The sequence below is a fragment of the Pseudorca crassidens genome, chromosome 20 (assembly GCF_039906515.1).
Source record: "Pseudorca crassidens isolate mPseCra1 chromosome 20, mPseCra1.hap1, whole genome shotgun sequence".
NCBI lineage: Eukaryota > Metazoa > Chordata > Mammalia > Artiodactyla > Delphinidae > Pseudorca > Pseudorca crassidens.
In genome coordinates, this window is record NC_090315.1 from 4,353,550 (window position 1) to 4,376,619 (window position 23,070).

The window sequence follows — 23,070 nt, forward strand, 5'->3', positions numbered from 1 at the left end:
AAAAAAGAGTTCCTTAAACATGAGGTGATTTCCCTGTTCCATCACTTGCTATATTATCTCCCTCAGAAATTTTCTCTGGACACTGTTTTTTTCCTATTTTTTATTATTATTTTAAAAACTTTTTATTTTGTATTGGATTGGAGTATAGCCAATTAACAATGTTGTGATAGTTTCAGGTGCACAGCAAAAGGACTCAGCCCTACATATACATGTATCCATTCTCCCCCAAAGTCTCCTCCCATCCAGCCTGCCACATAACATTGAGCAGAGTTCCCTGTGCTATACAATAGTGGACGCTCTTTCGAGGCAAGATGTTTTCCTTCGTAACAGTTGATGTACAAGTCTATTTGTAAATAAACAACACTTGACAAGTTTTTGAATTGCATTCATGCACATTTTTAATTCAATTCTCACAATACTCCAGTAGGTGAGTCAGATATTTCCCAGAGACAATGTTAACATGACATATTCAATGACTTCCAGAAGCCAGGAGTAGAAGTGAGCTGGAACGCTGCTTACCGTGGTGCCCCCAATTCCGTGACTAATCTATGTCTGACATGTGACCTTCAGTATCTCCGAGGGAGCTATTTGGAGGTCACGCGTTACACCATTTCCCAGAACTAACTGAGCCATTGTAGACTCAGAAGGGCCCACAGAATAGGAAACCATTGCCCAATTTTTCATCAGGAAAAAGTTATCCAGGGCGTCACCGGATCAATTCGTCCACTCTGCCTTATCACAGCACTCATCTTTCCAATCCTGAACTATCTTCAGGATTTTGTTGTTCACTACTGGGCCCTCCAGTCTTCTCATCATATCCACTCCATCGCTCTGTTTCTTCTCCCTGAGAAGGATAAGAATCAGGTTTGGTTCTCCTGTGCTCAGTTTTCTTTTGCAGTGCTGGAAAATATGTAAGACCTCTAGGACAGAAATTTACCACCCATGAGATTGATATAGTAAGTCCCCTACATATGAACACATTCCGTTCTGAGAGCACGTTTGTCAGTCCAATTTGTTCATAAGTCCAACAAAGTTAGCCTAGGTACCCAACTAACACAATCAGCTATATAGTACTGTACTGTAATAGGTTTATAATACTTTTCACGCAAATAATACATAAAAGCAAAGAAAACATTTTTAATCTTTCAGAACAGTACCTTGAAAAGTACAGTAGTACAGTATAACAGCTAGCATACAGGGGCTGCACTGAGTGAACAGGCAAGAAGAGTTACTGACTGGAGGAGGGAGAGGAGGTGGGAGATGGCAGAGCTGAAGGATCCTCAGCCATAGGAGACAGAGGGCAAGATGCACAACCAGTAGAGGACGCACGCACGAGACAATGTATGCCAGACAGGCATACACAGATGTGAATGCATGTTCACATCTCTGAAAGCTCGCAACTTGAAGGTTCATACGTAGGGGACTTAATGTAAATGGAATATTGCCTGCCGTATCAGTAAACAAAGGATGTCACAGTCATCAGTGATTGCAACCCAGTGGTGAGCTGGTGAGCACCGAGGGAACTCAGGAAGGAAACAAAGAACACCTGCCATCTAGCAGCCATCAGACTGCAGCCACTCCCCACGGTGAGCCCTGAGGGAACTCAGGATGAGAAAACACAGGATACTAGCCCCAAGTAGCTGAGATACATAGCAAAGGAATGATTTCAGTGAGCCCAGACTCTTGCATCTTCCCATACATAGAAAAGTGCTATATGCCTTAACTCGAGGTATCTGCTTTTCTTTTATTAAGAGTAATCTTTTGTTCCTACCACCTGCCCTTTGTTGCAAAACTCCTATATATCCTAGCTCTCCCCTCACCTCCTCAGAGCAGTTTCCTCAGGGTTACTTGAGACTCTGACTCCTGGGCTTGAAGTCCTAAAAATTCCTACTGAATAAAACCTACCTCTCAACTTTTAGGCTGTGAATATATTTTTCAAGTCAACAAGCTCAAGATCAATGGTGCAGCTCTCAAGAGCTCAGGGATGAAGCCCAGGTGCCTTGGATCCACCAATTACAAGGTGTGGCAGGTGACTCCAAGTGGCCCCAAAGATCCTTCTTCCTGTTATTCACACTATCATGTAGCCCCCTCTCTCACTGGGCTATAGTGGGTCTGTGTGACCGTTAGAGTAAAGCAGAAGGGATGGGTCTTTCAAGATTCAGTAATAAAGGACTGTGGCTCTGTTTTGGGCACTTTTGCCCCCCCTCTTCCCCCTTCTTCCCTCTCCCATCACTTGTTCAGGAGGGAGCTAGCTGCAACATTAGGAGCAGCCTTGCAGAGGGCAACTGAGGCCTCCTGCCAACAGCCACATGGGTGAGCTTGGAGGTTGGTCCTCCAGCCTCATCACCTTCCAGTCAACACCTTAACTCAGCTCGTAAAAGAGCCTGAGTAGAACCATCCAGTTAAACTGCTCCTGTATTTCTGACCTTCAGAAATTTTACAACAGATGTGTGTTGCCTTATTAAGCATTGAGATAATTTGTTCCAGGGCAATAGATAATGAATACACCAGCTGTTTCCTATGACCTATACCCAGAATCCATCGATAATTGAGATCATGATGGTCTCAGGCACTGAACTTAGTGCCTTATAGATGCACTTTCTTCCAATCCTCATAGTATCTCCTGGAGGAGGATGCCAACCCAAAATTACAGATGGAGAAACAGAAAGATCCACTAAGCCCTTCACAGCCGCAGATCTGGTAAGTGATGATAACACATTCATTTGTTTAAGACAGGAGAGAAGATGAAGAAACAAACAGTTTAAGAGCAGATGGCTACGTTTTTACTTTTTTTTTTTTTACAGTTGGCCAAGAGGCACATGAAAAGATGCTCAACATCGCTAATTATTAGAGAAATGCGAAGCAAAACTACAATGAGGGGACCTCCCTGGCGGTCCAGTGGTTAAGACTCTGCACTTCCAATGCAGGGGGTGCGGATTTGACCCTTGGTCGGGGAGCTAAGATCCCACAAGCTGTGAGGCATAGCCAAAAATAAATAAATAAAAAATTAAAAAAAAACTGCAATGAGCTACCATCTCATACCAGTCAGAACGGCCATCATCAAAAAATCTAGAAACAATAAATGCTGGAGAGGGTGTGGAGAAAAGGGAACCCTCCTACATTGTTGGTGGGAGTATAAATTGGTACAGCCACTATGGAGAACAGTGTGGAGTTTCCTTAAGAAACTAAAAATAGAGCTACCATAAGATCCAGCAATCCCATTCCTGGGCATATATCCAGAGAAAACCATAACCTGAAAGAAAACATGCCCCCCAGTGTTCACTGTAGCACTGTTTCTGATAGCCAAGACATGAAGCAACTTAAATGTCCATCAACAGAGGAATGGGTAAAGAAGATGTGCTACATATATACAATGGAATATTAATTACTCAGCCATAAAAAAGAACGAAATAATGCAATTTGCAGCAACATGCATGGGCTGGAGATTATCATACTGAGTGAAGTAAGTCAGACAGAGAAAGACAAATACCATATGATATTGCTTATATGCGGAATCTAAAAGAAATGATACAAATGAACTGATTTACAAAACAGAAACAGACTCACAGACTTAGAGAATGAACTTATGGTTACGGGGTTGGGGGGAAGAGTGGGGAGGAGGGGTAGATTGGGAGTCTGGGATTGATATGTACACACTATACTTAAAATAGATAACCAACAAAGACCTACTGTAAAAAACAAACAAATATTTTTAAAATGCAAAAAAAAAAAAAAAAAAGAGCAGACAGTAGAATCCAGGTTTATTTTCTCATTTCACACGCAGGAGTTGTGGTTTGTCAGCCACATGAAGGAAACTATAAATCCCCAGGAGGGCTTCCCTGGTGGCGCAGTGGTTAAGAAGCCACCTGCCAATGCAAGGGACACGGGTTCGAGCCCTGGTCCGGGAAGATCCCACATGCCGCAGAGCAACTAAGCCCGTGCGCCACAACTACTGAGCCTGCGCTCTAGAGCCCACGAGCCACAACTACCGAAGCCCACGCACCTAGAGCCCGTGCTCCGCAACAAGAGAAGCCACTGCAATGAGAAGCCCACGTACCGCAACGAAGAGTAGCCCCCACTCGATGCAACTAGAGAAAGCCCATGCGCAGCAACGAAGACCCAATGCCACCAAAAATAAATAAATAAAATAAAAAATTTATTAAAATAAAAATCCCCAGGAAAGGAACAAAGGTCGTTAGCAACATCTGCCAACAGCATTTGGGGTCCAGAATCTCACTGCTGCTGAGGAGGTTTCCTAGGGCTATGCATCCTGCACAGGGAACCCAGCGGAGACTTACAGAGAGACCTCAGATCCCCACTTCCTCTTCCTGACGGCCTCACGCAGGTGGAGGATGCCCCCGAACCCGATGTCGTTCTTGCTCAAGTCCAGGTATCTCAGAGTTTGGTTGTTGAGGAGCACAGAAGCCATGGCCTGGCAGCAGCCGGAGGTGAACAGGCACTTGTCCAGCCTGTGGGAGAGAAACAGGCAGCAGAAAAGTCACCACATCCCTCCCCTGAGAGCTGAGCCAGCCTAGCTGCTCACAGCCTGGAAATCACACTCTGACCGGAATGAGTCATTTCATTCCAAGGAGCTTATTTTTCTTTTCAAAAATGTTATTTTAGGGCTTCCCTGGTGGCGCAGTGGTTGAGAATCTGCCTGCTAATGCAGGGGACACGGGTTCGAGCCCTGGTCTGGGAAGATGCCACATGCCACGGAGCAACTGTGCCCGTGAGCCACAACTACTGAGCCTGCGCGTCTGGAGCCTGTGCTCCGCAACAAGAGAGGCCGTGATAGCGAGAGGCCCGCGCACCGCGATGAAGAGTGGCCCCCGCTTGCCACAACTAGAGACAGCCCTCGCACAGAAACGAAGACCCAACACAGCCAGAAAAATAAATAAATAAACAAATGTGGGGTTTAAAAAAAAAAAAAAGAAAAGAATTAAAAAAAAATGTTATTTTATTTTGGAGTATAGTTGATTAACAATGTTGTGTTAGTTTCAGACATACAGCAAAGGGATTCAGTTGTAAATATATATGTACCTATTCTTTTTCAAATTCTTTTCCCATTTAGGTTATTACAGAATATTAAGCAGAGTTCTCTGTACTAAGTCCTTGTTGATTATTTTAAATATAGTAGTAGGACTTCCCTGGTGGCACAGTGGTTAAGAACCCACCTGCCAATGCAGGGGACAGGGGTTCGATCCCTGGTCAGGGAAGATCCCACATGCTGTGGAGCAACTAAGCCCGTGCGCCACAACTACTGAGCCTGTGCTCTAGAGCCCATGAGCCACAACTACTGAAGCCATGCACCTAAAGCCCGTGCTCTGCAACAAGAGAAGCCACCGCAATGAGAAGCCTGCACACCGCAACAAAGAGTAGCCACTGCTCGCCGCAACTAGAGAAAGCCCGCGAGCAGCAATGAAGACCCAACGCAGCCAAAATAAAATAAATTAAAAAATAATTAAAAAAAAAACGCAACCCAAGACTAACTTTCTGGAGTAAAAGAATTGTGACCTCCAGAACTCCCTTCGAGTAATTATCAACAAAAATGAAATCCATTATCAGGACTAATCCTAGAAATTAAGGATGTAACCTACTGTGATTTAAATGCTCTAGAGTTATGTGATATCACTTATATGTGCAATATTAAAAAGAACACAAATGAGTATATATGCGAAATAAAAGGGAGGCAGGAGATAGATGGGCTCCAGGCTAGCCATTTACAACTGGCCTCCTGTTCACACTTCCTTGGGTGAGAAGAAGGTGGGCTCCAGGCCAGACATTCATTATCAGCCCCCTGTTTACATTTCCTGAAGCAAGAGACAAAAGGACTCCAGGACTACATATTTATGACCGGATTCCTGTCTATATTTCAAGATCTGCACCTCGATATAAAAACCAATAACAGAAACAGGGTAAATAACTAGACACTGGACGTTTTTATGGCAGGGACAGAGTGGGACAAGCCCTGTTGAAAGATCAAGAGGTTACGTATTTCCCATCCTTGGGGCAAGGGAGACATTGCACATGTGCAGAAAGGCTCCTTGGGGGTCAAAAAGGAGGGGCACCACCCCACAACACGTGATGCTAAGGCCCTCCCATAGGCCTCTGGGCTGAAATCCATCTTGGAAAAAAGTTGCACACGCAAGTTGGGGAAGGTCCTAGGGAAGGTCAGGTGTGGAAAAAGAAATCAGATAACTGGCCAAAGGTAAACAGAGACCCGGAAGAACTGCCGTATATGAATGACTTAACGGCCTCTTTACAGCTCTCCTCCTCATTAGGGAGGACACCCACACCCTTGCTCTCCGGGTGTGCGTCTCTGCCCTGCTTCTATCTTAACTAAGCAAACTGTTTCTGTGTGCTCTCCCACTTGTTGTTGTGCTATGTCTCTAATAATAAACTTTGTACCTGTTTTACAGGTTTCTTTTTTTGCCTCCGTGAGAAATGCATTTTTCACTGGGGCAAGAGCCAGCGGGTGTGGTGGCTGGGATTCCTGGTTTTCATCCAGGCTCCCCAGGTTCAATCCCTGGGCAGGGAATTAAGATCTCGCTTCACGCCACCGCTCACTGCTGCCTCTCCTAGATCAGAAGCAGTCTCAGAGACATAGAAAACAAACTGGTGGTTACCAAAGGGGAGAGGGAAGACAGGAGGGACAAATTAGGTATACTGGATTAAGAGATACAAACTATTATGTATAAAATAGATAAGCAACAAGAACATTTTGTACAGCATAGGGGATTGTAACCATTATCTTATAATAATGTTTAATGGGGGTATAATCTATCAAAATACAGAATCACTATGCTGTACACCTAAAACTAATATAATATTATAAATCAACTATACTTCAATAAAAAATAAAAGCTAACATTTCTGAAAGAAAAAAGTGATCTAGACTTAGAACCCAGATCATACCAATAGTGAACAGAAAATGCAGGTAGGAAAGAGGCAAAAAAAAGTTGTATATGTATAACTGAATCACTTTGCCGTACATCTGAAACTAACACAACATTGTTAATCAACTATACGCCAATAAAAAAAAATAACTCAAAAAAAAGTTTCAACCTTTGTCATCAGAGATGTCTATAAATCTTTTCTAAATATTTAGGGTAACCACTAAAACAATTAAAAATAGGATGAATTCTTTCGAATCACTTGGCTAGTATGCATGTTAGCATAGAGACCTTTAGGAGAAGGAAAAAATATACACACAAAAAAGATTCCCTAGGCATAAACATTGATTTTTGAAGACTCGCCATCTAAGGTATTAGTCTAAGATTAACAAATTCTTCTTTATCTTTCATTGAATGGAAGAATTTAACAATGGTCCTTAAACTCTAACATTCACAGGAATCATGGGAGGTGTTTGTGAAGCACAGACTGGGGTGTCCCCCACCCTCAGGGCACCACAAGATCCAGCAACCCCACTTCTGGGAATGGACCCAAAGGAATCGAAACCAGGGTATGGAAGAGATGCCTGCACCCTCATGTTCATAGCAGCACTATTCACAATAGCCAAGACACGGAAGCAACCTCTATTCCCATCGACAGATGAATGGGTAAAGAAGATGTGGCATATATGTACAATGGAATACTACTCAGCCGATAAAAAGAATGAAATTCTGTTTGTGACAACATGGGTGGACCTTGAGGGCATTATGCCCAGTGACATAAACCAGACACAGAGAGACAAATGATGCAAGAATTTGCCTTTCTAACAACTTCCCTGATGAAAAGGTTCCCAGTCTGAGGACTGTACTTTGAGAACCACTGCTCTGAAGTTTCCAAGTCCTCCAACCAAATGGAGGGAACACCCCAGAAGTGCAAAACACACTCCCACATTCTACCCCAAGAGAATTTTACAGACACTCGGTCTCAAAGAAGGAAACGGGGACAACTTACTCAAGAATCTGTAGGCCAGAGTCAGGGTTCATCAGGGCCTGACAGAGCAGGATAAGCCCGTCGTCCTTCAGGCTGTTAAAACCAAGGTCCAGACTTCTCAGGTTTTTATTTTTATCAAGAGCAGAAGCCATATCCGGACAGCACTCAGAGGTCAAGGCACAATTTCTCAGCCTGCAGAGAAACACCAACCAAAACACCCTTAGCTTTCTTTCCCGCCTTTTTTTTTTTTTGGTATAACAGCTTTATCAAGATATAATTAACGTGCCATATAGTTCACCCATTGGGAGTGTACACACCATTGGTTTTCAGCATATTTACAGAGTTGCACAACATTTACCATGATTCTAGACCATTTTCATCACCCCAAAAAGGAAAACGGTGTACCTTTTAGCAGTCATTCCCAATTTCTTCCCCCACCCACCCCAGCTCTAGCAACCACTAATCTGATTTCTCTTCCTGTCAATTTGCCTCTTCTAGACATTTAATATAAATAGAATCATACTATATGTGGTCTTTTGTGACTGGCTTCTTTCATTTAGCATAATATTTTCAAGATTCATCCACTTGGCATGTATTAATATATAGTTTGTTGCTTTTTATGGTTGAATAATATTCCATCATATGGAGAGACCACACTTCATCCATTCATCAGCTTTTGGACACTTGGATTGTTTCCCACTTTTTTGTTACTACAAATAATGCTGCCATGGAAATCCGTGTACAATTTTTTGTGCAGATTTTGTTTTTATTTCTCTTGCATGTATACCAAGGAGTAGAATTGCTGACTCATGTTACGTTTCTGTTTAACCTTTTGAGGAGATACCCGTCTGTCTTCCGAAGCAGCTGCACAATTTCCTGCTTCTTTTTGGGATCCTGAAAGCTTCAATGGGTTCAGGGGGGTATTGCGCGTCAGTTCGGCATTTCTGGTTTTACCAGCCAGCAAATTTCTTTACGGTTTAAGACAGTCTGAGTTTAGTTTCTGTCAATGACAGCCAATGTGCCCTGATACCTAGGGGAAGTCATTTAAAGAATTCAGGATAGAGTGAGACAAACACCAAACAGGATATCACTTAGTATGTATGCTGGTCCATATCACTGAGGTTGATACACGACTCACTTCTGAGCAGAAAGCCAGGTCACATTACATTATTCTGATCTCAGAGGTATAACACTCACTCCCAAACTCTGGGAGTTAGAGGAATGCATTGGATCAGAGGTTCCCAAACTTTCTCCATTTATGCCCTCCTTAGCATCTCACTTTTTTCACATCACCCCTGTACTTCATTAAATTTTGCTCTGTGGAATTCCCTGGGGGTCCACGGGTTAGGACTCTGTGCTCTCACTGCCGCGGGCCTGGGGTTCAATCCCTGGTCAGGGAACTAAGATCCCACAAGCCGTACGGCATGGCCAAAAAAAAAAAAATCTGTTAAAAAACATTCTTGCAATGCACTTGCTCTCGTGACCGCAATTGCTAAAGACAGAGCTTTGCAAAGATATGACATCATTGAAAGGAAAGTAGCAGAACCTGATGTTAGAACAGAACTACCTCAAGCTAATAGTTCTCGCGGCGATGATGTCAGTATCTCTTACATTTAAAATATCCTGCAGCGCCTCTGTGAGTTCACCCCTGGGTACCTCGGCACACAGTTTGAGAACTCTGCCGCTAGATAATTTATCTCTGAGACTGAAATCATAACCACCTTCCTCTTCATTATGCTTTCTTCCAGTATCAGCACAATGCCTAATATGCAGTAGGCGCTTAAAAAGTATGTTGCATAAATGGACACACATATCACAGTTGCTCTCCATTGCCCTATTCTACCCCAGGGAGTTCCAAAAAGAGGACATTTGGAGACTTACACCAGCCTCTGCAGAGGATACTGAGAGCACTGCAAGGCATTCCAAAGCTGTTTCGCCCCATCGTCCTTCAAGGCATTTTTTGCCAAGCTCAAATGGGTCAGATTCTTGTTACTCGCAAGAGAAGAGATAAGACTTTTGCAGGAAAGTGACGTGAGGTCACAATTCTCCAACCTGTGGGACAGACACACACAGACAGGGTGCAATTTAAGTCATGCCTGTGACAGGATTTTCCTCGTCTCGTGCTGAGAGATGAAGATTTCAATCAGGGCTTTCCTTCTAAATGCAAACGCCTCATCCTACTTCTGTTACCAGCCCTTAGGGCTTCTCAGATCTAAGGGGGAGGATAGAACTTTGATGTGAGAAGCAATTGGGGATCAGGAAAACAGTTACAGAGCGGGATGAAGAGGGAAGAGAAAGGGACCAGCAATGACTAAACAGTAAATAACATATATGGAGGTGACCTGGGAAGAGACACCATCTCACAAGGTAAAGAAAGATAGAAACACGCACTGAAGACAGAAGCGGGCACTCGTATTAGAGAAACTAAGATGTATAGGAAGGTCCTGCAAACGTTTTCATGTGTGGTGAGGGAAGTGCAAACGTAAACAAGAAAGTATCTAATGTTGTAATAACTTTGTATGGTGACAGATGATAACTAGACTGATCATGGAGATCATTTTGTAACGTAGAAAAATATCAGGTCGTACACCTGAAACTCATATAATATTGTAAGTCAATTATACTTCAATTAAAAAATAATAAAGTGGTACTTGAGTCATAAATAAACAATAACGTTATTTTCTGCTCAACAGATTGGCAAAAGCAGTAACAGTAACAAGAGTCGGATGAGAATTTGGAGTTGGGGGAACTTTCATACACACCGTTGGTGGGACTGCAAATTGGTACCAACTGTCTGGAAACAAGCCTGGTAGAACTGAAGATGAATGCTCTCCATGACGTGGCAACTCTACTAGCGTGTGTCGGTGTGTGTGTGTGTGTGTGTGTGTGTGTGTGTGTGTTAATAGCTCAACCCTCGGTGGCAAGTAAGATGGACACCTAAATTGTTGCACATTTATACAAATGTTATCATTCAGCACCAAAGAGGAACAGCCTATAGAAACTACAAAACACTGATGAAGACTAAAATGTCAGTTGATTGGAAAAAGCACACATGCTCAATGAGGCCACTTACGTGAAATTCAAAGCACTGCAAAACTGTGCTCTGTTTAAGGATCCATGTACAGTATTATCAGTGTAAATACAAATAAGGAGCCTGATCAACCCAATTCAAGATGGCTATGGGGGCGTGGGGGTCATGGACTTGGGGATCGATATGATCAGTGGGGAAGGAAAATAGTACGGTTAAGGTTCTATTTCAAAAACTGGATGATGGATACATCAGGCTCACTATAGTTATATATTCTAGGATATTAGGTGCAAATATGTACTTTTATGTAGTTCTGTCTCTCTGTCTCTGTCTCTCTGTCTGTCTGTCTCTCTCTCAGCTCAAGCCTTCATTGCCCCATCTATGTCATTAACAATCACGACTTAATTTTGCTCCATTATACACACATTCCCCCATTTCTGTTTTTCTCCTAGAAACACTCAATCTACCAAACAACTGGGCAACAGCAGGACAACCACAAAAAGACTTACGACAGCTTCTCCAGTTGGGCCACTGGCAGGTGGTGACATGGCTCAAACCTCTCCAGGGAGCTACGTTTCAGCATTAGAGTCTTCAGGTGAACATTGTTTTTGAGATTCCTGGCGAGATCAGCCCAATTTCTCGGGCTGAAAGGGCAATCTTCCAACCTACAGAAGCCACGCAAAAACACTGAACCTTAGCTCCTGGGGAAAATGGTACCCACATAGCCACCTAGACCTCACCTACTATCTCACATCCTTGTTCTTCACCCAAGAGTGACTGGAGGGGTGATTTCCATCTTGCCTGAGTGAACCTGCATCAAATTCAGCGTCTGAATTGCAAATAATCAATAGAAAATAATACACACTCAGGGCCATGACAAATTGGCATGGGCTGTCAGGCTTTACTTCCAAACCAGGGACTTGATTCTGCCCCTGAAACACAACTTCTTTTAAACATTTATTGGCCAAACCATTTTCAGGATAAAGAATGAGATTCAGTTAAACTATGGCCCGTGGACCAAATTTGCATTACCACCTGGTCCTGTACAGCCTGTGAACTGAGTAATCTAAAATTTTTCTAAAATTTGGGCTTCCCTGGTGGTGCAGTGGTTGGGAGTCTGCCTGCTGATGCAGGGGACGCGGGTTCGTGCCCCGGTCTGGGAAGATCCCACATGCCGCGGAGCGGCTGGGCCTGTGAGCCATGGCCGCTGAGCCTGCGCATCCGGAGCCTGTGCTCCGCAACGGGAGAGGCCACAACAGTGAGAGGCCCGCGTACCGCAAAAAAAAAAAATTCAAATTCATTTTTGGCTGTGTTGGGTCTTTGTTGCTGCACATGGGCTTTCTCTAGCCGCAGCGAGAGGGGGTTACTCTTTGTTGCAGTGTGCGGGCTTCTCATTGCGGTGGCTTCTCTTGTTGTGGAGCATAGGTTCTAAGGCGTACGGGCTCAGTAGTTGTGGCTCGCGGGCTCTAGAGCGCAGGCTCAGTAGTTGTGGCGCACGGGCTTAGTTGCTCCGTGACATGTGGGATCTTCCCGGACCAGGGCTCGAACTCATGGCCCCTGCATTGGCAGGCGGATTCTTAAGCACTGCACCACCAGGGAAATCCCTAAAATTTTTTTTAATAGTTAAAGAATATTTTGTGACACATGAAAATTAAATGAAATTCAAATTGCAGTGTTCATACATAAATAAAATCACTAGTAAATTATATAATTATTAGTTATTAATAACACAATTGATACTTAATAAATCATTAAAGTTATTGATGAACTCTATGAATACATAATTATTAATCATAATAAAGTTTTATTGGAACACGACCATGCCTATTCATTTGCATATTGGCAATGGATATTTTAGCACTCTGTCACCACTATTTAATTCAGATGTTATAGCAGAGTTGAACAGTCGTGACAGAGACTGTACGTCTTGCAAAGTTGAAAATATTCCTTACCCGGCCCTTCATAGAGAAGGTTTGCTGAACACTGACACCGATAATAATATAGTAAGAAAAATTAGGAAGTAATGAGTTTTAACTATTGCCTTTGTTTTTTAATACAATTTATTCGATACTAAGTTTATGTGAGTTAGTTTTTTAATAATGCTGTCTAACAACCTTCACCAAATTCCTGAATGTTTAACGATCAGCTCTTGCAAGCCAGGGTGGGCTGGCCCAAGCTCACCCCTAAGGCTATGGTTTCTCTATCTCAGACACACCTGGGACATCAAATTGTAGTTTTCAAGCTGAGTGAAACTTAGAACCAGAGGGTAGAATGGTGGTTGCAGGGGCTGGGGTGGGGGAAATGATGGTCAAAGGGCACACACTTCCAGTCATAAGATGAATAACTTCTGGAGACCTAATGTACATCATGGCGACGATGGTTAACAAGACTGTAGTGTATACTTGACGTTTGCTAAGAGAGTTGATCTCAAGTGTTCAGATGGTGGCTTTGTGAGGTGGCACATGGGTTATGTAGCCTGACTGTGGCAATCATTTCACAGTGCATACATATATGAAATTGTCACCTTAAAAAATATCTGAGTGAACAGCCATAAAAAATAATGAAATATTGTCATTCGCGGCAACATGGATAGACCCAGAGATTATCATACTGAGTGAAGTGATTTAACGACAAATATTTTGATATCACTTATATTGGAATCTAAAACATAATATAAATAAATGTATTTATGAAAGAGAAACAAACTCACAGACATAGAAGATAAACTTATGGTTACCAAAGGGGAAAGGGGTGGGGAGAGGGATAAATTAGGAGTTTGGGATTAACAGATATACACCATTATATATAAAATATATAAACAATAAGGGTTTACTGTATAGCACAGGAAACTATGTTCAATATCTCACAATAACCTATAATGGATGAGCATCCGCAAAAATATATGTATAACACAACAATAAAGCAATTATACTCCAATAAAGATGTTAAAAAAATATATATGTAGGGCTTCCCTGGTGGCCCAGCGCTTAAGAATCCTACCTGCCAATGCAGGGGACACGGGTTAGAGCCCTGGTCCGGGAAGATCCCACATGCCGCAGAGCAACTAAGCCCGTATGCCACAACTACTAAGCCGGCGCTCTAGAGCCTGCGAGCCACAACTACTGAAGTTGTAGGCCCGCACGCCTAGAGCCCGTGCTCTGCAACAAGAGCAGTCACCGCAATGAGAAGCCCGCGCACTGCAACAAACACCCAACTCAGCCAAAAATAAATAAAAAAAATATTAAAAAATATATATATATGTATAACTGAATCACTTTGCTGTACACCCGAAACTAACACAATATTGTAAATCAACTGTACTTTGATAAAAGAAAAAAGCTGAGTGAAACTGACAACTGATTACAGTAAGATGTCAGGCAGGCTGAGCATGTAACCCCCCACCTCTGAACGGACTGCCTGGGTACCAGGGTTCTCTCCCCATCCCTCCCAGTCTCACCTCAGACACTGTAGAAAACACTGGGGGTGTTTCAAGGCATTGCACAGAAACTCCATGACCTGGCATCTCACTTCCGTGTCTTGTATTTCCAAGTATCTCAGGTAGTGGTTTTCCACCAAAACCCTGATTAAGTCTTCATTCAACACGAGGGGGCTCACGCGCCTAAAGCTGCAGAGGTAAGCAGTGTCCGGTTATCATAGGCTCGCATCAGCCCATCAGCTCTTTTTTCTTGAACAGCTTTATTGAGGTATAATCGACACACCAAAAAAAGTGCATCTATCATATACCTAATGCACCCAACTTCATGAGTTTGGATGTGTTCATACGCCCATGAAACCATCACCACAATCAAGGTGGCTAATGAGTTTTTTTTCCCCTCCAGCTTTGTTGAGATGATACAGATAACAATGTATCGCTTTAGTGTACATCGCTTGTTGATTTGATGCACTTACATATTGCAAAATGACCACCACTTGAGCATCAGCTAACTGCCTCCATCTGGCCACATACTTACCATTTCTTTTTTGGGGTGAGAACATTGAAGATCTATTTTCTTAGCAACTTTCAAGTATACCATACAGTATTGTTAACTATAGTCACCATGCTGTGCATTAGATCCCCAGAAAGTATTCAATGTTTAACTGGGAGTTTATAGTACTTTTTTTTTTTTTTTTTTTTTTTTTTGCGGTACGCAGGCCTGTCACTGCTGTGGCCTCTCCCGTCGCGGAGCACAGGCCCCTGACGCGCAGGCTCAGAGGCCATGGTTCACGGGCCCAGCCGCTTTGCGGAATGTGGGATCTTCCCAGACCGGGGCACGAACCTGTGTCCCCTGCATCGGCAGGCGGACTCTCAACCACTGCGCCACCAGGGAAGCCCTATAGTACATTTTGACCAACATTTCCCCATTTGCTAATTAGTTCTTCTTCGTTCAATCAGTCCATAAATGCGTGAGGCCCCTTTCTGTGCAGCCCAAGGCTCCAAACTGGATTCTCTTCTCAGCTCAGCCTCCTAGTTGGACGACCTTACGTGAGTCACTTAATCTCCCCAAGATTCATTTCACATCCTCGAGAGAGCTCATGACATTTTCCACTTAGGATGGTCGTGAGAATTAACACTAGTGATGCCTGTAAGAGGTTCTGCATAGGACTTGATGTAGAAAGGAAGGCACTCAAAAAAGGGGAGCTAGGGACTTCCCGGGTGGTCCAGGGGTTAAGACTGCGCCTTCCAATGCAGGGGGTGTGGGTTCGACCTCTGGTCCGGGAGCTAAGATTCCCACATGACTTGTGGCCAGAAAAGCAAAACATAAAACAAAAGCAATAGTGTAACAAATTGAATAAAGATTTTTTAAAAATTGGTCCACATCAAAATAAATCTTTTTAAAACAATGGGAGTTAATGATAATCTTTATAATAACAGGAGAGAAAATAGGTCAGATACTGGTCAAGTGGGCTATTTCAAGGAATTTTGATGAAGTATTGAGTTTCTGGGTTTTAAAAACCATAGGGAGAGGGTGTATAAGGTAATAGCTAAGAGAACTGATTCTGGAGTTTAAATCTGTATTCCGATTACATACCAGCTGTGTAACCTCATGCCCTAGCTTCCTCATGAAATACCTACTTCTTTAGGATGGCTGTGAGTTTTAAGAGTGCTACATAAATGTCTGTACATTTTTTGGTATTGAAGGTAATGTTGCAGTGATGTTCTCAACCATTCCTCCGAGTACGTGCATATGTATTTACCTTGGGTGGATTTAAAAAAGTGGACCTTGGGGTCAAGGTGTACATGCATTTTTCATTTCGTAGAGCCTGCCAAACGGCAGTTGGATCTGGCTCACCTTCTTCCCTCTTTCATGGAAATCTTGACCTGTGACACGCAGGGGCCTGCTAAGCGTGTGTGGTGTGGTGATGGAGGAGGCGAGCCTCAGACCACCTGAGATGGGGAGCGTTCCCCAAAGCTTACCAGCTGTGTGATCTCAGACAAGTCACTTAACCTCTCTGGTTCTCCCTTTAAAAAAATCAGGATAACAGTACTTACCCCAAAGGAATGCAGTGGTACACCACACTAAGTACCTGTTTAGCACATCACCACTCAGGCAGTAAAAACAACTAGGAGTTTTCGTTTTTTGAGGAACCTCCATGCCGTTTTCCACAGTGGCCGTCAATTCATGTTCTCACCAACAGTGCACTGGGGTTCTCTTTTCTCTGCATCCTCACCAACACTTATTATCTCTCGTGTTTTTGATGACAGGTGTGAGGTGATATGTCATGGTGGTTTTCATCTGCATTCCTCTAATGTTTAGTGATGTTGAGCCTCTTTTCATGAGCCTGTTGGCCATCTGTATGTCTTCTTTAGAAAAACAACCTCACTTACACGTGGAATCTAAAAAATAACGAAACTCATAGAAAAAGAGATCAGATTTATGGTTGTCAGAGGCGGGGGTGGGGGAATTGAGCGAAGGCGGTCAGAAGGTACAAGCTTCCAATTATAAGACAAATAAGTGCTGGGGTGACTGTAGTTAACCATGCTGTGTGGTAGATTTGAAAGATGCTAAGAGAGTAGACCATTCAATCACTAGGAAAGAACATTTTGGTAACTGTACAAGGTGATGGATGGTAACTAAACTTACTGTGCTCGTCATTTTGCAATATATGTATGTCAAGTCATCAGGCTGTAACACTTAAACCTACAGTGTTATAGGTCAGTTATATCTCAGTAAGACTAGGAAAAAAACCTATGGACGTGGATGCCTTGAGCACGTCTAGCGTGAGCAGAGAGGGAAACAGACTGTTTCCATGGAATTCCTTCCAACTAGGATTTGTTTTATACTCACATCAGTTTTTGGAGTTTACAGTGTGGGTGTTTCAGTGCTGTAGAAAGGACCTTCACTGAATCAGGGTCCATAGTACTGTTTGTCACAGCCAGGACTTCCAAATTCTCATGTGTCCTAAACACAGAGCAGAAGTCTTGCCACCAGAGATAACACCTATCACCGCCCTCTGGTCTGTGTGGGAGAAAAAGAGAAAAGGGCTCATCGTTAGAGATTAAGCTTGAGAAAACCTACTAGCAAACCCAGGGCTTCCTTATGATCACAGACCCCTTTGTGACTTTCAAAAGATGCCCTCATTTAAGAAGATGCCCAGCAGAACTGTTACAGGATTTTTCATTTCATTCCAGGAAGACTCGTGGCCTCACTTATATGGTCCTATGACTTAGGGGAAAAAGGAGTTGCTTTTTAATCACTTAGGATTTATATGAGGGCAGAGAGTAGGATGCAAAATATAATCCATATTCTTACTCTGTGCTTATGAAATTGTTACTAAAAAGAAAAAACTCTATATAGGAACAGAATAAGGGAAAATTATTCTTTCTTTTGGGGGGGTGGGGGAGGGGCACGGTGAACCAGAATCCAAAATCCAGAGAAAGATCTGCACGTAGTGTCTTTGGCTCTGGGAACACCTCGAATTTTCTCCTTCATTCTTCCCCATCATAGGAAGTCTCGTTGGACAGCACTTCCTTACAGACTAAAAGGCTTATGATATACAGAATTGGGGTGATAGATGAAACAGAGTCCCCACATACATGGGAAGGAGGGTGTGCAGCATAGAGGCAAGGTAGGTGAACCACTCGTCTTGTTTTTTTCCAGGATTCTCCCAGTTTTAGCATGGAAATCGGCACCCCAGGAACACCTTCTGTTTGTTTTTGTTTTTAACATCTTTATTGGAGTATAATTGCTTTACAGTGGTGTGTTAGCTGCTGCTGTATAATAAAGTGAATCAGCTATTCATATACATATATCCCCATATCTCCTCCCTCTTTCGTCCCCCTCCCACTCTCCCTATCCCACCCCTCTAGGTGGTCACAAAGCACCGAGCTGATCTCTCTGTGCTATGCGGCTGCGTCCTACTTGCTACCTATTTTACGTTGCGTTCTGTTTTTAAGACCGAAAGTCCCATGTGCAAGGGATCCCCTCAAGACGGAGGTGGTCGCCCTAGATGCCCAGGAGATGGTAGGCAAGGTCCCCGATAGGACCGTGAATCTACCAAGGGAGAGATGGGCGCACTTACCCAGAGGCAGGAAGGGGATCCGGGCAGAGCCTGCTCGCTCTGGTGATGATCAGGGTGATCGTCAGCTCTAACTCCTGCAAACGTCGACAGAACTTGAGGCAAAAGGCAGACACTTGCACATCTTTACTTCTGCTGATGACCAAAGTAGCTTTACGATAGCTGTTTAGGATCTGACTCACAAATACCTCCTCCCGGATTTCATGCAGACAGTGGAACAGCTGTGGGACCCCGTGGTGCGGGGTTGGTGGGTCACATTCATGAGGCTCGGCTGCGACTTTCAGCAATTTCTTCTTGTTGCCCAAGGACACCTTGCATCTGAACATCCGCTCCACGGCTAGAGCGCACGCGTCATTTAAAAGGCCAAATAAAAAAAGAGCCATCTGGGCGAGATGGTTCCTCTTTCTTCCGGGATGTGCTATCAGACGTAGGACGTGGAACCGGTCCAACACATGGAAATTTCTGAGTCTTCGTGGGAAGCAGAGAACATACAACAAGGCAGCAAAAAACTCCTGGAAGCTCAAGTGGGCAAAGGCGTAAAGGTCTCTGTTGCCCACCACCCTTCGAAAGATATTCGCGCTGAGAAAAGTCTCGACGTCTGTTTCATCCAGTCTGGCCAGATTGAGATCTCTCTTATTAAACACCCATCTCCTTTCCCACATACCCTCTGCGGCCAAGGAGCACAGACCTTTCAATTGCTCTTGGTGAGTCGTATTGAAAAGGTCTCTAACCCTGGTTGGAAACAAGCTGGAAAGAAAGTGGACGAATACAGCTGTGGCATTTGGAAATGTGTGCGGGAGATTTGCTCCTCTCTCCATCTGCTGTTTCAGACAAGAACATACCATCCAGCAGATGACAGGGACCTGGCACATGGAGAAGAGAATCGTGTTTCCCATGACAAAACTCAAGGCTTCATCGGCTTGGCTCTTGTTTCTGAAGTACGTCCTGAAATACCTGGATCTCTCAGGCACGCTAAACCCTGTAAGGGTTATCAGAGACGGGCATTTCAGAAAGGGATTCAAGTTCTTCCAAGAGGTGAACCTCAGGAAGATGATTAGCGTGGCCCCGGGGAGCATTCTTTTGCTCAGCAAACTGGTCAGGAGGACAGACCAGGGCACCTTCTGGCTCCAGTCTTCACTCAGGTCCTCCGGTCTATCTATGAGGGTTGAGGTTAGTTCCTCAAAACCATCAAAGAAGAGCAGAAGCTGGTCTGCTTTGGATATGATCTTGGACGCCAGAGCCCGAGACCCGGACAACTTGCGTGCGATGAGCTCAGCGAAGCTCTGCTCGTCCAACTGGTCCATCTCCTGGCAATGGAAGTAGAAAGCGTTCCAGAGCTTGTGGGCATAGAACTTGTTTTCTGCCCATTCTAACATCACTTTTTTGGCCAGGCTTGTTTTTCCAACCCCGGCGACCCCCTGAAGAACCACAGTCTTGGGCTGTCTTCCTTGAGGTTTTCTGGGAAGAAGTAGACAGGGTAAGAATGTCTCTTCTCTGTGTAGGTCTTGGTAAAAGAAGTCCATGTGGTTCCCAGGCCAAACGGTGCTGTTCCGTAGGGTCGAATATTCATTCATCAAGTGTAGTCTGTACTCCCGTAATTTATCTGGATGAATGAGAAGGGAGAGATGCAGGGTACAGCATCAGTTGTTTGTGAGAACTGACTGAACAACCAGAAAACGAGGCTTGACGTCTACATCCAGCTCCAGGACACAGTGCATCAATCACGCACGTTTCCGGAGAGCAGTGCATCAATTAAGAAGCTGCAAGGAACAGAACAGACAACTTGAAGTGGCTTAGACAAAGCAAGAGCTGCTCTTTACATAAGAAGTGGGGGGCGGTTATAAAGTTCTTGAAATTGGTTCAGTGACCCCATAGCTTCTATTGGCACCGCAGTTCTTTTGGTCCCTTCTTCCTATTTCTTAATTCTCAGAAGATGGCTGGGGTAGCTTTACCTATGTTATTTGTATTTTTTAAATTAAAAAATATATTTTTAAAATTTTATTTTGGCTGCATCACACGGCTTGTGGGATCTTAGCTTCCCCAACCAGGGATGGAACCTGGGCCCTCAGCAGTGAAAGCGCTGAGTCCTAATCACTGGACCCCCAGGGAGTTCCCTAGAATCCTACTTTGATGGTCCAGGATAATGGAGTAGGGGAAGGAGGGATGGATTAAGATAGCTGCTGTGTTTGCCTATCTACTGACCATTCCTAGCCTGGCAACAGCACCCTAAATTTTTTGGAGAACTGCCCCCTTCGCACTCTCCGACCGTTACTTTGGACTGTGGCTGGACTTACCATCAAGCTGTCTCATAAGCACATAAGCCAGTGTCCACCCGCCAGAGCATTTCACCACATTATTCATCGAGGAGCTCATGGTCTCAGTTCATTCAGGGGAGTGAGCTCCAGGACTTGTGTTGGAAAAATGAGAAATAAGCACTCTGTTTTCCTGCTGGTGTTGCTAAGGGCAGCTGGTGGCAGAAACGGCCAGTGTGCAGAGGACGGACCACTCAAGACTGAATCCAATGGAAGGAGGGAGAGAAGTGATGTCTCAAGGATGTAGCCTGAGCCCCTGCATCCAGCTGGGTCAGTGGCTGGACTTCCCGCTTAGGTGAGTGCACAGCTGCTCTCTTTTCTGAAGTTCTGATTCACAGAAGGGACACTAGACATATGCATTTACAACCTGCCTTGCCTTGGGGACTGGGCTTCTCATCCCCACCCATAGCCTGTTTTCCACCAGAATCTGCACAGGGCCAGCACGTACCAGCCTCATCTTCCTCCAAGTTCATTTGTGTTTCTCTTGGGTTCAAGGCCTCTGGTTCCAAGTTAGGTAAAATGTCTGGAACAGACAAACAAAGAGCCCCTCATTGGAATGACAAGGTGGACAGAACAGGGAGAGCACCACGGAGGTAACGGGACCTTTTAGGATAGCGGCAGCCACGTCATTCACGAGTCTCATTCTCTCACCACCTTAGTTCAGGGAGAAGAAGATGACCTAGACCTCCCATCTCGGTGTTAGGAAGTGTGAAAAGGGTGGTGTGTCAGAAGGTCCTGAGGAGGGTGTTTAATAACATATAAATGTACAGCCCAGCCAAACACTGCGCTCACACACACACACGTAAAACACATAAACACTTTAATACACACGTATGTGCATTTAGGAAGCAACCTAAATGTCCATCGACAGATGAATGGGTAAAAAAGATGTGGTGCATGCATGCAATGGAATAGTACTCAGCTCCAAGAAAGAACGAAATAATGCCCTCTGCAGCAACATGGATGGAATTAGAGATATGTGGAATCCAGAAAATGATACAAATGAACTTATTTACAAAACAGGAATAGACCCCCCACACACAGAAAGCAAACTTATGGTTACCAAAGGGAAAAGGTATGAGGAGGGATAAATTGGGAGGTTGGGATCACATACACACACTACTATATATAAAATAGATAACTAATAAGGACCTACTGTATAGCACAGGGAACTCTACTCAGTACTCTGTAATGGTCTATATGGGAAAAGAATCTAAAAGAGAGTGGATATATGTATATGTATAACTGATTCACTTTGCTGTACTAACACCTGAAACTGAAACTAACACAACACGGTAAATCAACTATACTCCAATAAAAATTTAAAAAATAATAAAATAAACAACAATATCCTACTGTATAGCACAGGGAACTCTACTCAATATTTTGTAATAAGCTATAATGGAAAAGAATCTGAAAAAGAATATATATATATACATATATATATATACATATATATGAATCACTGTGCTGTACACCTGAAACTAACCCAACAGTGTAAATCAACTATACTTCAATGAAAAAGGGAGCCAATTTCCAAATTAAAAAATAAAACCAAATTAAAAAATAAACGCTTTAATATCCATGTATGTATTGCTATATGTGTATATAGCTATGTATGTGCATGTTTAGATGTATAAGAAAATAGAGTGTACCTACACAGGAGAGGCTAGTGAAGCGCTTAGGTCTGCAGCACCCAAGCCCAACCGCATCTTGTATACCAGATTCTCACTCACCATTCAGCTCCATCTGTACCCGAAGGCACAGTTCTGCCTGGTCCATCTTGGCGAAGATGTCGTGAGTCACCTCCCAAGCGAGGCGTCCAGGGAAGGACTCGATTAGGAGGTGAACCACCTCCGCCCACCGGGCTGTCTTCAGCTGGTCCCAGCTGATCTGGAGAGAGCCAGGTCTGGGGCTCTCTTCCACTAAAAGCTGCTTGAACCTCTGGAGATTCTCCTTGCTTAAATAGACCATGTACAGCATGACTCCGTCTTTGAAAGGGAAGGCGGAGGAGGAAGAGGATGGGAAGAAAGAAGGCGAGTGAGCGGAGGAAGGGGGGGGAGAAGGAGGTGAGGAAGAGCGGGGGGAAGAGTCAGAATCCCAGCTCACGTCACTCATCTTTACCCGAGGCCGAGAGCCTCAGCGCCAGCGATAAAGAGGACCAGTTGGAAGAGAGAAGAGACGCGACCTGGGGAGACATGAAGTTATAGGAACGTGAGAACACCACCCCAGGGGACAGATTTATGTAATCCATACCTGATGGAGCATACCATGTGCTGGATATCCTCTTCCCCTCCCTTCCTCCAAGATTCTCTGGCCTGCGGAAAGACC

At 44.0% G+C, this 23,070-nt stretch overlaps 1 protein-coding gene across 1 annotated transcript; it reads right to left on the reverse strand.

The window, feature by feature from the left end:
- Positions 1-467: 467 nt before the first annotated feature.
- NLRP8 (NLR family pyrin domain containing 8) lies at positions 468-22,857 on the reverse strand. The gene is made up of 10 exons (XM_067720695.1): positions 22,476-22,857; positions 21,188-21,262; positions 18,431-20,030; positions 17,197-17,367; positions 14,367-14,534; positions 11,419-11,574; positions 9,763-9,933; positions 7,903-8,073; positions 4,299-4,469; positions 468-844 (listed from the first exon to the last, which is right to left on the reverse strand). Exons 1-10 carry the CDS (start codon positions 22,855-22,857, stop codon positions 715-717), a joined length of 3,195 nt encoding a protein of 1,064 aa, XP_067576796.1. The 3' UTR covers positions 468-714.
- Between the last annotated feature and the right edge of the window lie 213 nt (positions 22,858-23,070).